At 33.4% G+C, this 16,397-nt stretch overlaps 2 protein-coding genes across 2 annotated transcripts in view; one reads left to right on the top strand and one right to left on the bottom strand.

Moving 5' to 3' along the window:
• The window catches only part of LOC112054091 (transcription factor SOX-21-like), a 61,444-nt gene extending 59,934 nt beyond the window's left edge, over positions 1–1,510 (bottom strand). Inside the window, exon 1 of the mRNA XM_024093747.2 lies at positions 1,233–1,510. Within this exon, the coding sequence (XP_023949515.1) occupies positions 1,233–1,237 (5 nt within the window). The 5' untranslated portion in view covers positions 1,238–1,510. The remainder of the gene's footprint in view (positions 1–1,232) is intronic.
• LOC112054090 (digestive cysteine proteinase 1-like) overlaps positions 1,492–16,397 on the top strand; it is a 31,672-nt gene continuing 16,766 nt past the window's right edge. Inside the window, exon 1 of the mRNA XM_024093746.2 lies at positions 1,492–1,771. Within this exon, the coding sequence (XP_023949514.2) occupies positions 1,492–1,771 (280 nt within the window). The remainder of the gene's footprint in view (positions 1,772–16,397) is intronic.

Genomic DNA, 16,397 nt, shown 5'->3' with positions numbered 1-16,397 from the left:
TTTGTCTATTTTCTTATTAGGTAGGTATTTGTGGTGAATTTTTATTTTTTGATAAAATAAAAATAATGTTTCTTTTGTGATATAATTTACTTTTTCATTGATTTCATTTCATTCAGTTGCTTAATATGTTGTTATTGTTTTTTGTTGATTTTATCTATAATTTTAACATAATTATATATTATTTTATTGATTTCTTTGAAAAATTAAATAATAAAAAAAAAAAAAAATTATTTAAGGTAGGTATAGTGTTTAATATTTAAAACACAAATGCATCAATTTGAATTTATTACTAAAAGGGCTGACTACTGGGTACCTTACCCTAGGTACCTTTTAATCAACGATTAAATACTACTCTACCATCTATAGACAAGCTAGTAGATGGATGTACTACCTCCATTCCTAATTAACCGAAATCTAATAAGAATCCATTTTCACAAGCACTAAGCAGAATATGGTAGGTAGGTACCGCCGTGCGAGTTAGCGAGCTTAGGATAATGGTTTTAAATGCTTTATGAACCACCAGATGATAATGATAAAGGTCGGAACCGACGGCTTAACTTGCTCTATGAGGAAGTCACCGACTTGCCAACGTCGGGCTAAAAATTTCTTAGAAGAAATTTTACAAAAAATAGGTAGGTACCTACCTACCTAATCTTCTTGGATTTGTTATACTATGGTACGTAGGTAAGTACCTACCTTCATAGTTGATACATAGGTAATATAGTTTAGGCGTCAATTTGCCTAAAAGTTTTTATCAGGAGAATAGAAAAATACAACCTTTAGGATTGACGTTACTACGCATTATTTACCTAAGTAGTTACGAGCATTCATAGGAAAATACCTACATAAATAGAATCGATTGTTCATCCTTTAGGTACGCTAGGATACTGCCATGCGCAAGTACCTAGATAGTTATGAGGATTTTATCTATCTATGAATAAAAACACTGCTCTTCAAGTTCAAGATTCTTTAACTTGCATCTTATTACCCATGAACATAATAACTGTAAGTACTTAGTGTTAGATTTCATTAGGTAACAATAAAATGCAAAATAATCAAAAAATAATAATAGAACCAGACACTCAAATAAGTCAGAAACCATAGAAGTTCGTCTTAAAACTACTTGCAAGTTCGTTGACTCCCAATAGAGTTTGAACGATGGGCGTGAATAATGTAAATGACTAAAAAAACATGCTCGCAACAGTAATAGATCTTGTTTTGAAGTGTTTTACCTCATCAAGTGACCGCTGGCACGCTGGTGCAACTCTAGATCCACCGTGAGTTCTTGAAACACGTCGTTGAAAAGAAACTTTGCTCAAGTTCGCTTGCACTTTACACGAAAACTGCTAACACTGGAATGAAACTCAATACAAACAAAACTGTATAATTACTGTATTGTCTTAATTCATAACATAATAGCCCAATTATTGTTATCGATAAAAACACGTATCGCGAATCAGTACGACCGTCATACGTACGCCGCTCCACACAATGGCGCGACAATCGACAATCGTGCGGCGCGACTGTGGTGACGGCGCTGCGAACAAATCGAGTGATAAACCTGCGACGCTCCGCCAATCAGAGCGCGCCAATACGCCCACGAAAACCAACGGGCCACGCCGATTGGCCAAGCAACTGCCATTGCCTTACGGATGTTATTATGCAGAAGGAGACCAACTGTTCGGAATTCAAAATAAGAATTTAAGCGTTTACCAGCCAAGTCACAATGCAAATTGGTTGCGCGTATTGCGCGGCGTGGTCTCCGCGCTTTGTTAGATGCTCCTCGTTTTGTCTGAAGTCCTGAATGAATAAATATAATATTACATTAATATTTTATAGTTACATCTTAGACGTCTTTTGTCTTCTATAGCTTAAGTTATTAGTAAGATGGTAATTTTGTCTTGTATTTTCACTCTGGAATACAGATATATTAAAATTTTATTTGTTATGGTTCACAGCTTTTCATGTTTGGATAATAATTAACCATTATTATTCTAATTAATTTAATACACTGTAGATTACTCAATTAAAATACTAATTGGATCTTACGTTAATATATTTTGTATGTTAATCAAGTTAAATTTAAAAAGATGTATCGAAAATCATTAGCTATTTAGTTATTTAAGAAACAAATAAATTATATATTTATAATATTAACAAAGCCAAGCTTGAGACATAGTTGTTATATATTTATTTTTACTATTGGTCTGGTACTGGTCAAAAAACCAAACCAAGGGTAACCTCATTGTTATGATTCTTCTGGACGAAATCGTTTGAATATTACTTGAAAAAATAGCCCAAGTTAACTTATGATATCTGTTCCTTCGTTTGTGTTAAGCTATGTAACATAACTGCTACATTTCCCTTGATTGTTTTAGATATATACTAAATTGTTAGTAGATCAAGATTTAAACAATTATAAATAACTCCATATGCCAAATTACATATAACAAAAGTCTATATGAATACCTACTAGATAAAGATATAGTAAAATATACAGATAGTTTATGTTTTAATAACAAATAAAACAATGGGTACTATAATATAAGTAGATGTAGAGCTTTTAGTGACAGATCTCTTTAAGGGACGTACCTACTACCATTATGATTATTTCTGCTGCCAAGAAGTATAGATGTGTTCTAGTGTAAAGAGTGTAGAAGGATTGAGGGTGTAATTACAGACATGTAAGACTTAGTACCTATTACACGAGCTTCGAGTTGAGGGATACAGCATAGCACTTTATAGCATGAGTTCTTTGAATTTTACTATGTTTATATTATAGACCATTGTTTCCACTAACTATCAGGTGGGCTACCCGGATAACCTGTTACTTATTAGGTACTGTAAAACTAGATATTCATAATTTCAATATTTAATGATAAAAGTTCATAAATGCTATAATAACTTTGGCCTTATCTAAACGAAATTAGAAGCTATTTAACTCGGGTAGATTTTGAACTTACCAGTTAGGACTTGATAATTGAGATACAGTGATAATTGAGTCCAACTGGACGAACAAAACTGGAAGTAAGTAGAAATACTCCTACCTGGAAGAATTTTTTATATTTCCACATTGTACCTTTAAATCCTTCATAATATTATAAACAACTAAGTCCAATCAACGATATTAGTGACACATTTCTCATGAAACTGAATAGGTTTCTTGATACATTTTATTTTTTTAATAAAATCAACTTCGGCTATAACAACTAAAAGTTAGAAAACTCAATTTGCATGCGCAGAGATATCGTTTTCACACGACATGCAAGGAGAATAAAATAACATTGCAATATCTGACACATAAAAGACGGTTATAATAAGAGGTCAAGAGGCGTTCCATACAAAGAAATATTGAAAAATTTTCACATCAATAGATATCATAACGGAAACTAGATTGAAGAATAACATTTGAGTATTGATCCACGCAAAGCAAGAATGGGGGACTAAGTTTTCGACTCTACAGTGCCTACTAACGGTTAAAGATACAATCAAAATCTTTAAGTAAAATTATCATACGTCTATCAACCATAATATGATCCAATAACAGGACAATGCAGAACATGCAAATTGGTTATCGATACGAAGTACGAATTTCTGGCGAATTGTCTCTTTTCAAATTTAAATGGGTAGACCAAAATTTGCATCACCATCGAAAAATGCAAGGCCGTTTAAAAAATGTTTATGAATGGCACAATCGTGTTCGATAATTGAATTGTAAAATGTGACGTTATGTGAAATGTCGGTGACAGGGCACTGGGTCGCGCCCCATACTGTGGAAGGTGTTTCCAACGTCACAATGCGGTCTACAATGCGCCATACGCAAATTAACTGCTGCACCATACAATTTTTATCGCCAATGAAAAAATATCTATTCATCGATTCGCACCGCTCAGTACATGTGCCTACTAATAAAAGAAATTTAAATGTTGCTAAATGATTTTTGCATATGGGGACGCGGACAAGCCAATTTTAGAATGCTTTACAGGCTATACTCATGTAGATTTTGTAACATGTGTACGCAGGTACGATTTTATTGCTTCGCTACTGTAATTCAAATGCGATTGTAGCATTAACAACTGAATTTAACAAACCGTTACAAATTTGCTTATTGATAAAGTGATAAGCATAAATAAATTAGCTACATTTAAAGTGACTTTACACTTGACTCAACTGAACCGTAAAATTGAGGTAGGTACCTACTTCTCCGGTTGTATGTGAATATCTTATTTTATTTAATACCACCTAATTTGTCGTCTTGGCGTCCTAATGGCATCGCACGGCGTAACTTAATTCTATTGGTACAATATTTTTATGAAAAAACGCACAAATCTACCCTTACCTAGTCCAATTCTACGTTCAATTTAATTTAATATGAATAGTATATACCTAGATATATAAATCTCCGTGAGTCGTAATCCTCATGTGTGAGAGTCGTGACCACCTCCATCTCTGATCCTTCTCCTTAGGATGTTATGCCATTTTTCCTATTTCCGGCTACGCGAAGAGCATCGTAAACTGTGGACTCGAGTGTAGTGCGGACCTGGTCGGACCAACGCATCGGGTTGCGCCCCCGCGGTCTTTATCCTTTCACCTTGCCAGTAATAACAAATTTTTCTAGATTATCTCCGCCGTTCCTGGCATATGACAGAGAGTTTTATTTTAACTTTGAGTTGGGCAAGTATAGATGCATTAGTCTGAAATGCAGTCCATGGAATCCGGAGCATTTTCCTCCAAGATCACATCTCGAAAGCATCAATCCTTTTGCGGTCTACAGATTTTAGGGTCCACGTCTCAATTTCATAGAGAAAGATGGAAAAGACGAGTGTACGAACGAGTTTTATCTTTGTTTTCAACGAGATGTTACGGTCTTTCGGTTTAAGTTACCTTATCATTTGATAAAAAAACAATGGAAAACTGTTTAACAGTTTTTAGTTCATAGAGTTTAACAAACCTCTGAATTTTAGAAACCTCGCAAAAATATAAAGAGATTTTAATATTGTACCTTCTTAACTTTATTGTTTGTCTATTTAATTTAAGTGTCCATTTTATATGATATGATTACAGCATATATTATTTCTTATTTAATTTATTGGCACAAAAATGTATTATAATTTATTTTTATTTTTTCTTAATTTAAAATAATAATAATAATTTTCTGAGTATATTATCTATATGTACAAAAAGAGTTGTAGGCAGGTTAACGAACTATACCTATACTAAATTGCCATAGATACCTATGTAATATATTCAACATGTATAACCTATTGTTAGATCCAAAGCAACAAAGCAACCGATAAAAAGCTGAAATATTAACATAAATTCGCTAACAAATGCATCAAAAATCGAATCTATTCTCAACCAAAAAATATGGTAATGGATCTGACGAATCGATTTTCGAATTTGTTTCGCATTGTGCACTATTTTGTATTCCGTGCAAATCCGTTAGAGATAGGCATTTTAATGTAAATCGATGAAATTTTGATGCATTTTAAATCGATATTTTTTTTGATTGTTCGCTATTGTACTACTGGGCGTATCATGCGTGAGCTAGTGAAGTGAAATTATTAGTTTTGTCTCCAAATCGAAACCGTGGAATCGACGGTTTGTTCGATTTAAAGGACATGCAAAACGATATTATACCTACTTATTTATTCATATTTTTTCATTACATTATATTATTGTGTATTATAACTATGTAAATGATATCGTTGCTTCTGATTTATCGTTATTTAAATGACTACCGCGTTACGCGTATTTTTGTGTTTGCCAATAAAACTCTTTGCCTCTTTGGTAAAGAGGTAGGTACCTACTTCTTATTATAATTATTATTGTACCTAATATATATTTTTTACTTAAATAAATAAGTAACTAATATCACAGACTGAGTTCAGCATTGTGGTACTCCGTATCCCATATCCTATAGGTACGGAGGTAAATAATAAAAATATTAGCTAAGTCCAATACCTAATAGTTTAGGCAATGCGGTTGTTGTTGTAGAAAGATACTATAGTCAGCTATTTAGAATGGTTGGATAAAAATTTCAAGACATCCGAAGCTCCAATTCCTATAGAGCAGTGGCGTGCGTGTGGTTGTCGATCAGGGTATGCACTAGTAAGAAAAATTAACCAAACTGGGAAAATATTCATTTAATAAGCATTAATAAAACAACGCTAAGGGTATGCAGTACTTTAATGCATGTATGAAGTGCACGCCACCGGTCTAGAGCCTGCAAAAGCTAGAGGATCTGCAAAAGCTAGAGAGTCTTGGAACCCTCGGAATCTGCTACCTACCAAAGCCGCCAAGGTCCAAACTCCAGAATTCGCTATCGTAAATAGGTAGGTAGGTACTTACCTATGGTAGAAGCATGCAATGACAAACTTTGAGCTTGTATAAAATGAGATAGGTAGGAAGGTAAATCTGGCTTTCTCAGTCTACAACACTATTTAAAAATTTTCCAGAGGAAACCGTTGACTGTAATCTCATTTTCCAAACATCCTGTATGTCAAGCGACCACGTGTTTGCTTTTCTCACAGTAGTGCTGTGGCACGCTCACGATTATCGATGTCGATTGTTGGGTCGCGGCAAGTGGCCGTGGCGTCGAGTGGACTGCGATTGATGCATAATCTGTTTCGGTATCGAGTGCTTTTGTCAAGTACTTACCCACTGATTTCGTTTGTCTTGTTCACAATAGATTCCTACGGAAACATACCTATCATTAAGGACATCTATGAAAGATAGGGTTTTTACTTTAGCCTTAATATACCTATTATTATTTTTTACTCTATTCTTTCAGCAACCGGCAACCTGTTTGTTGGCAAGTCGACGCTCATTCTCCAAATTACATCTAAAATTAATTGCTAAATCTAATTATAATATTAAATTTAAAACGAAGATTACAGAAATTTACAAAGAAAATTAATTTATAAGGACAATAGACAAATTCTATCTACTTAAGGAGCATACACATCTGTTAGTCATTGATGATGTCCCCAAAGAAAACATCTAAGTTTTATAGTAGGGTTTACCTATGATTTTATTTTTGTATTAAGTACTTAATGCTTTTGATTTTAACACCTCATCGACAGGAGTTTGAGAAAATATATAAAACTACGTTATGTTATTTCTTTACATCTAAGTAAATATCTGTTGGAAGAATAAATCAAGTTTCAGGTGGTTGAAGCGAAGCTTCTGCATTCGCCCAAAACCCTCGGTGACGCTGTTGAGGTTCCATTAACGATAGGCACTACCATCAGAAACCAACAAGCTTAAGGTGATTAGGGAAGTTTTCTTCTCACGATCCATCTATATCAAATCGTCTCTTCTTTGTTGATTCAGCCTTCCGTACCTGTTACAGATAAAATAGACTTTCTTTACTGCTTTTAAATTTGTTTGGCATTAAACGATTTATATATAAATTTAATTTATCTTGTCATGTTAGGTATACCTACTTTAAAGCTTTAAAGTTTAACCAAAATAAAATTAGTTTTTTTTGTAGCATTTAATAAAATAAATAGGTAAAGATTCAAAAATATTTAATTATCTGCATCTTACGTTCTACAAGACGTCACTAGAAGTAGCAAGGCAATCCACACGACTGAATCGCTAATTCAATTACCAAATAACGACGTCAATAGACAAAACCGTCGGAGTTTTTGCGCGACAATTTTATTCATATCCCTCAATGTGGGCCCCCTTTAAATTAAATACCTTTTGATTGTCGATAGAGCGTAAGATCCGTCGCATAATCTCAGTTGATCATTTAACGTGTCTGATTGTGGGGATTCGGATGGTGCTTGCAAAAATTGTTTGGCCCAAGTTAAGGGTGAAAGCGAATATCAAATGATTTTATACATTGTTCATCATCATTTTTATTGACACTAGTACACAGTTACCGTATCTACTAATGAAGTATTTTTTCTTATGGTTTTCGAATTTCTAAATTACCAAATTACCGTGTGCTTAGGTTGACAAATTTAGTCCTTCTATCCTAATACAAGGACCGACTGCACTCTTTGTTACTCAATGTAGAGTCGTAATACATATTGTATTCAGATACCTATACCTACCTATATAAATACCTATGTTATCACTGAAATATTATTTGATTGTGTTACAATTATTTAAAAACTTGCAGGTCCATGCAAGAGGCCTATGTCCAGCCGTGGACGTCTATCGGCTGATAAGGTAAGGTAAGGTATTTAAAAACTAATAACATAGTTAAAGTCATGCAAACCTACAAACAAAAAAAAGTATTTTATTTAATTAAAATCAAAACTATTTTTGTAGTGAAAAATATGTCTGTACTTACGTTTTAAATATATTGAATATGTTGTTTGTTAACTATATATTTTTACCAAGTTTCCGGAATCGCTTACAATTTAAACCAACAATTAATCCCACTGTGAAGGTGGAAATAATGAAACCTTATCACTTTTTTAATTCAATAAACGCCACTTATTAAAAACTTTACATCTCTGTAATAAAGTTCAAAATGGATTGGCATTTATTTATCAATATTTATTTGTTTAGGTGCAATGATATCATCAGGACGCATTCAATGCGGTGGGCATTGGAGTTAAATCCGCCAGAAGTAAGTGGTCTCTGGAAACCAGAGAACTGCAATCATTGCATCGTGTGTCAATAGACGCTCCTTTTCAATTTAATTCCTGTTTGGGGAACGGTGTTTACTTTGTATTTGCTACTGGTATTGCAGAAATAGAGCTTGGCTTCTATTGAATCATGTAAATAACGAAAACTTTCTACAAAATAAATTACACTGTTCGAGAATCGAGCTCTAGGTACGTTGTTGGTGCTTTGAAATGTAAACGTACTTAGGTATGAAAAAGACTTTAACGGCATGTTATTATGAAAGTTTTGTTTGTAAGAAAAATTGTTTATGGAAATCAAAAACTATGTAAGAAAGAACATTTCGCAAATAAAAATATCGAAAATGAATGTAATTTTCACGTATAACAACGGCACGATTCTGATGAAATGAGAAACCTATGCCTGGCCTAGCTCAGCTGGCCTATTCACTAATTTGGTATTTATTAGCAACCTACTAAAATAAACATCAAATCAACTGAGAGATGTTATCTACCTACGAGTACTGATGATATCTACGAAGAGTTGTCAGTAGGCACCAGTTGAGATTTGTAACATAGAATCTCAATTTCATAGGTATAGGTAAGTATGAATTGGCATGCCGATAAAAACTAGTTTTGAAATTTTTGATACTTTGATTTTAAGTACCAATTTTCATAGATTTGATAGGTATATTTAAACTACAATACTTTTGTATCATCTTTATACTTATTGTAGTTTTACAAAGAACAAACTTATTTCGGTAGGCAACTTCTCACAATTTTAAATAATGTATGAATCAGTAATCATGACTATAGATTATTTTTCTTAATCCATTGGCAAAAGTAAACTTGAATTCCACTCACAGAAAACTACACATCTGCCAATTTTTCAACTTCTTATAATGAAGAGAAATCCGTTGAATAAAGCCTCATCGGGCATAATTAAAATGCTTAAGACTCTTCATGCAATCTATTCACTTCGCATGCGTTTACAGTTATAATTCCATGCGCATGTCTCCTTAATCGGACCAGATGTAAACGACGGACAGAAATATTCTATACATATAAAGATGGTATTGAAAACCACTTAACTACACGGAAAGTGCTTCATTAAAAAAAAAACTGAAAGCTTATCATAGGATAAGATCACACTTTCTTCCGTTTACGTGCTTTTGACTTGACAATAAACATTGTATCATTAACATAAATCCTATCGACCCCTTGGCACTCTAAACTGAATTCTATTACAATGTTTTAAAGTTTAAATTCCTGTTATATACATGTAATATGGTCAGTACGTTCCGGATATTTACAAAAAAACTGGTTGTATTTAAAAGAGTATTAACGAAGATAACAATCGGATTCGAAATGCAGATTTAACTTTTTTTTTAAACAAGCCATATTGCGGTTAGCCTTTGTCACTTTGAAATGACAATTATTTGTATGTGTAACAGTAAAAGTGTCTTTTTTGAAGCGCTTCCCTTTAAATTGGGCGCGTATTATTTGCCAATGCGAAACGATGAAAAGCGTTTTATTAGCGAAATCCCATGTTGGTTCCTTTCATGTTACGAGAGGATTATCGATATCCGATACTCGTTTCAAGTTCCCACAGAAACATCACTAGTAGATTATATTAATGAAATACATGGTGCTTATAATTACTAGAGTAATCCTGCTAATAGGTAATTATAAAACGTCAAAGTCACCATACCTAATGTCAGTTTAGTTGAGGAACCACTACTAAAGGAATTCTTATGCCGTTATCACATGTAGATTGGTTATGCTGAACTTTAAGTAGACAAAAGCTCAAATGGTTCGTGTGTGAAGATACCTTGTCGCTCTGTCAGCCGTTCTCTTTATTTGGCTGACGCACTTCCGTGCGTTCCAATAGCAAATACCTGAACAAAAGTAAAAAAATCACTTTTATTAGAAAGGAAAGGATACAAAAATAACCAATGTTTTAATGACATACATGCTTGATTACAATCATGCCTGATGGAACGCCTTTGCCTTAAAGATTTGCCTTGTTTGCTGTAGGTATCTAAGTGGTACCAGTGTGGAAATTGACCCAAATGGTAAACTACTTTACCTAGTAGTTCGAAATATAGAAGAATAAACTACAACATAGGTCAACACCTATTAAACAACATAGATTTTTACTGTTATATATTATTTGTAGTATATATCTATTATATGTTTGTGAATTATTTAAGTTTTTTTTCATTTTTCATTTATGTAAATTTAGTAATATATGTTTTTTTATATATGTATAGTCCTCTCATCAGCGCTTGCCTAGTAGAGATTGCTTATAGAAGGTAATAAGGCCGCCTTTGTATGCTATGTTTATGTATTTAATTTTATTTTTTCCAATGTTTTATTTATTATTGTGTTTTTGTGTCCTTCTTCAACCTTTCTTTGTCCAGGACGGAAAGTCCTAGTCCTGTAAGTAGTTACAGTTAGTTATTATCAGACGCAACATGACAAAATCCCATACAAACTCATAAACATCCCGTATATGAAAGTAACTGCAACACCATTGATCTCATTGGCACAAATAGATCCGAATATTGCCAATACTTTGCCAATTCTATGAATTCCGCCGGCACTTTATTACCAACGCCACAGATTACTGATTTACCACAATACGCAATGCACTGGACATGAAAACCTATGCTTTTGTGTTCATTCAACTTTTCAATTTTGAACTTCATAACAAATAGTTAAGGTTTATTTTTCAATGTAACATTTGGTGATCATAGTTCGATTTCGTGTAAAAAGGCTCAAGGTGGATAGTTTATGAGAATCTTTATTGTATAGGATATACCTACAATCAATAGGGTTGTCAAATGAAAACTAACTTGTGTTGCCAACAAAAGTTATACTGTGGTTTGGTAAGGCATTACGGTCTTTTTAGAAGGCTCAGAGTTACTCAGAGAGCGAAGTAGAGATCCATGTTTGAATTACTTATTTATCTCGGCTTGATCAGAAATAAGAAGATTAGGTATAAGTGCTGTTATGCTAATCGCAAAGTTAGATGGGGAACATAGTTAAAGGAAAATTTGAAAAACTGATGGCCGTTAGATCCCAAGATCCAAGAAAGGCGATCTCGTTGTATTGGTCGAACCTTCACTTGGACTGACGAATCAAGTGAGTTACTCAAGTCACGAAAACTCAAGTTACAAAGTAGCTGCAAGTGGGCAGTTACAGTCTAATGACCAAGATCAAGTCCCTACCATCTACCAAAGTATGATGATGATGATGATGATGGTGACGATGATGATAATTAGCATCATGATAAATATTTAGTATTAGTAAAGTGGCAACCCTAACGGCTAGGCTTGTTGTGAACGGAAGTAGCGGGTAGTCGCGTGAAATGGTCAGAATGGTTCCTCACACAATGCTGCTAAGGACAGGCGTGTGCTCATTCATGGCTTCTAGGATAACTTCATAGTTATACTACTTAAACTGACAATTATTAGAATGTCCTTTTGAGCAGCACTGTACAATCCATGTCCTTCAGACCAATAGACAGTTCTATTTGCCTGTTGAAGTAAGCTTGGCGGCTGTAGATACTTCCCAGGATCAAGTACTTACTTCACAAAGGGTTCATCACAATCAGTTTATTTGAATGGCCCACTGTAGGGTTACGCCTTCTACCATACAAGGGAAAGGTTTTGAACCTTACGCTCAATATTCTCAAATAGTCAAACTTTACTTTTTAAAATTACCTACTTGTAAAGTCAGGGGCGTAGCTGCTACTATCGCCGTATCAGCCGTATCAACGATATGGGGCCCTCGGACTACAGGGTCCCTTACGTGTAAAAGCAAAAACAGTAAATGTAGGTAATTCACAATATCTTGTTTTCCCTGGTTAAGCGAGCGCCCAAAAGTTGGAAGCATCCTACATAGGTTAAGTCACTATCATGTTTATTTTAAACAAGCATTTCTATTTCTTTTAGTGAAAAATCTTTACCTTTCATTACTAATTCTGATACAGGCCCCTCCAAGGCACTACGTCTCTGTGTAAAGTAGACCTATATTTAATTTATAAACGAATTCTGATTTCATTTGAGTTTATTTAAGTAGGTACCTACCTATAGATGCGTATAGATTGATAATATCTTTAAAATAAAATATTTATTGCCATATCTTTTTAAATATGTCCAATGAAATATTGATTGTATTTAAAAAAATATAGCAAATCGTTTCCCTCCAATTAGGTGGAAAGTTATGAGTTGGTACAAAAGTGTGGCTAGAATTGAATCCATGGCCTCTGGTTGATGAGTTTGTACCGTTGGGCTATTGAGGCTTCAAATCGTATCAGACTACAATCTCACCTAATGGTTAGTGATGATGCAATCTAAGATGGAAGCGGACTAACTTGTACTTGTTAGGAGTAGGATGAAAATCCACCCCTTTCAGTTTCTACACGACATCGTACCGGTAGGGTGGTAACTAGCCTCGGTTGAGGCCTCCCCACCAGAAAAAAAAATGGTACGACAGTGGGACGAGGATCCACGACCTATGGTTGATGAGTCTTTACCGTTGAGCTATAGAGGGTTCAAATCGCAACTCCGTATTGCAACGCGTTGACAGTGCAAATAATCAGGTATTATTTATGTGTCACCGCTGTCATCGGTTCGCGTCACACAGTCAGCTGCCCAGTGTGACGTTCGTGATGTTCTCACGGCGCGCCCCGTGACCTGTCACACTGAGATTACGATTGTGCGTGTCACGCAGGGCTGTCAAAAACTGATTGCTTACTGATATACTTCGTGTTTTTTTGTTTTAATAATATTCTACGAGTGTTCTTTTTGTTTAATTCTATGAGTAATTATATATTTTATAGAATAATAAATATAAAAAATACTTTGTGCTGAGATACCTTGTTCGTCCACCACAAAATTTGGTTTAAGTTTTGTTATTTTGGTAAATTGTATTTGGACAAAATAGTTGTTTATTCATTCATTCATATATTTTTTCAATAAGTTAAAAAAAATTGTACCTACTTCACGGTTTAACCTGCGTAGATCCCATTTATACAAGAAAATCAGAATAAAAAATAGTATAAGTTACACCTTCTAACATGAAAGTCCCATCAAAATCGGTTCAGCCGCTTCAAAGATTAGCCGCTGAAAATATTGTAATCTTCGTTCGTGAAGAGATGGTGGTTGTAACACAAAATCTTTTATAGATTTTAGCACAACTGCCGTTTCAACCTATTCTGTTTAAAAATGTTTTTTGCTCAATAAATCATTGATTTATTTATTCATTAAAAGATTAGCCAAAATAGACACATTTTTTTTATTTAGGTAAGTACCTACTGAAGGTATATACTTTCATAATAATATGCATAGTGAATGCTATTAATTCAAAATTCTAAATAGACACTTCAATTTTATTTGTTTGTACCTTTAGATAATATCGATTGTCTCATAAAACACTAATCCCATTTTCAATTAATACTAGGTACTTATAGTAGGTACTATCTTGCCTAATTCTGCTAAGTAGCATTAGTGCGTTCCGCGAAAGATGTAGTTTCCGGCCAAATTTGTTTATTTAGAACGATTAAATTAGTTTCACATTACCATATAACATAATTTAAAGTTCCTTGATATTTAAGAAATAATTAATTAACCTTGTTTAAAATAAATTTATAGCTGTTGACAACATTGAATAAATTAATTAGTATTTAATTACAAAATTAAGTTGTAATTAGTAATAAATAATAAGATTATAAAGGAGTGGAAAATCAAAAAGTGACAGTCATTGAATATTAAATTTAATAAATATAATGACCAAAAGTTTACCGGTGACAACTAAAAAAGAAAAATCTATAACGTTTTATTTTTTTGTCTTCCTGCTCCGCCTGTCTCCGATATTAGCTACTGGATTTTGTTGCTATTTTCACTGTTATATTATTACCCAAGTACATATAGGATTTTCAAAAATTCCAATTTAAAGAACACGTTGCCAACCCTGCAACTTCAAACAGGAAGTACAGGGGTGTGAGTATGACCTCAAGTTACCCATCTCGCACCCTCAACGTTTCTTGTGTTTTTTTTTTTATTTTTTCGAACAATTGTCTCCGTATCTAGAGCATTACACGGCGAATGCGAATCGATTGCGAAAAAAGAAAAAAAAAACGCAATAAATATCATTCGATTGTATTTAAAAGGGTTTTAAATTTAATATCGGTTCGATTGGGGTAGCATTGTAGTTAGAAAGGGGTTGACGGAAGTTTTTATTACGACTGTCTTGAGAACTTTGGATTTGAAAAAAAAAACACAATAGTTATTTGTCGTTAATTCCGCGATTGTTCCTTGGTATTGGAGAAATATCTTCTGCGTTGACACTTGAAATATACACAGATGGTATTTCATTATTAAAACATCGTCAAATTTTAGTTTATTTGATTTGGCTATATACGATTAGTCTTTTCCAAAAGCATCCAAAGGCAGGGTAGACAGTGCATTTTAGCAGCTTATAGATGCTAAAATTCACTGCCTACCCTGACCCTGAGGGCTCTTTAGTAACCTGCTGGCTTACTCACTACCTTTGTTCTATTAATCATCTAATTTAATTAACATCAAATCAATAAAAACCGCAGTTTTTGTATTCCGCAAAGCCCATTGTCAACGAAAATCAGAATGTCAACCAAACAGGTTATTAATTTTGATTAGTGAGCAATAAATTAAAATTGAATACGAAATCACGTTATAAGAATCATTAACAATAGTAGTAGTTGGTAATTTTCGTGTATATCAACTAAGGTTACTCAAAATTAGAGAATAAGCCAGCTAAATTGGAGAATGAATATTTCATTTTTGAACAATTTGTACGTGCAGTGCCCTCCCGTACTTAAAAACCTTATGCACACTGCTGGCTGTTTTTTATAGTGACGACGTAAAACCATTTAAATTTTCTTGAAATACCTACACCAATTTTTAAGATATCCAACTGCTAGAATATTTATTGTTATTCATAATTGTATTTATAAAGCTTCTGTCTGAGAATTTAACATTGATTAGATAATTATTAAGGATCGATATGCAAATTAAGAGTTCATAAATATTTAAAAAGTATAATCGCGATCCCACTTTGCTAGACTGAGAAATAGTTTACGAGCGAAAGGCGAATAAAATTAACGAAATCATAGGAATATTGTTTTAGAAACCTGCTTTATACTAATAATATTCATATTTATGGGCACGGCAGTGCCAACCAAGTTCGTTTTAGAACTGAACTACTCACTGACACTGTGCAAGTCAAAGTCAGACCCAATGATTTTTCGAAGTTGGAACAATTTAAAAAAAAATTCAGTAGATACTCGACATTAAGTTCTTTATGTAAATTAAGTACCTATAGTTGTTAGTAAAGTCGTAAGACTTGCAATTAACAAATTAACAAAGCTGTGAGTGATCTAAACAACAATAAACAGACAACATTTTTTTATCATCATCATCTCTTAATCAAAGTAGGTGAGTACCTACTATGATTTTAAGTAATCGATTGTAAAGATTTTTTATGTTTTATTTTACATAATGAGTTTTCTATCTTTTAATAATGAAACCAAGACATTTTAATTGCGTTGAAATTAAATCAACAAAATTTGTCTTTATGTAATTTTAACTATCAAGATTTTAAGTTTGATAACCTTAAAAATTCACTTTATCTTTAAAAATTAAATTTCATAAATTTTCTAATAGACTAGATAAATAAATTTGTACACCCATGAAACTCGTTTATGCTGACTGCATCACCGTTACTACAAAACTTGGCTCTTTTTCACATTTATGTTTTTGTTGAGAT

This window comes from Bicyclus anynana, chromosome 3 (assembly GCF_947172395.1).
Source record: "Bicyclus anynana chromosome 3, ilBicAnyn1.1, whole genome shotgun sequence".
NCBI lineage: Eukaryota > Metazoa > Arthropoda > Insecta > Lepidoptera > Nymphalidae > Bicyclus > Bicyclus anynana.
The sequence above is the reverse complement of the archived record's forward strand: the minus strand, read 5'-3'. Positions and strand labels throughout refer to the sequence as shown.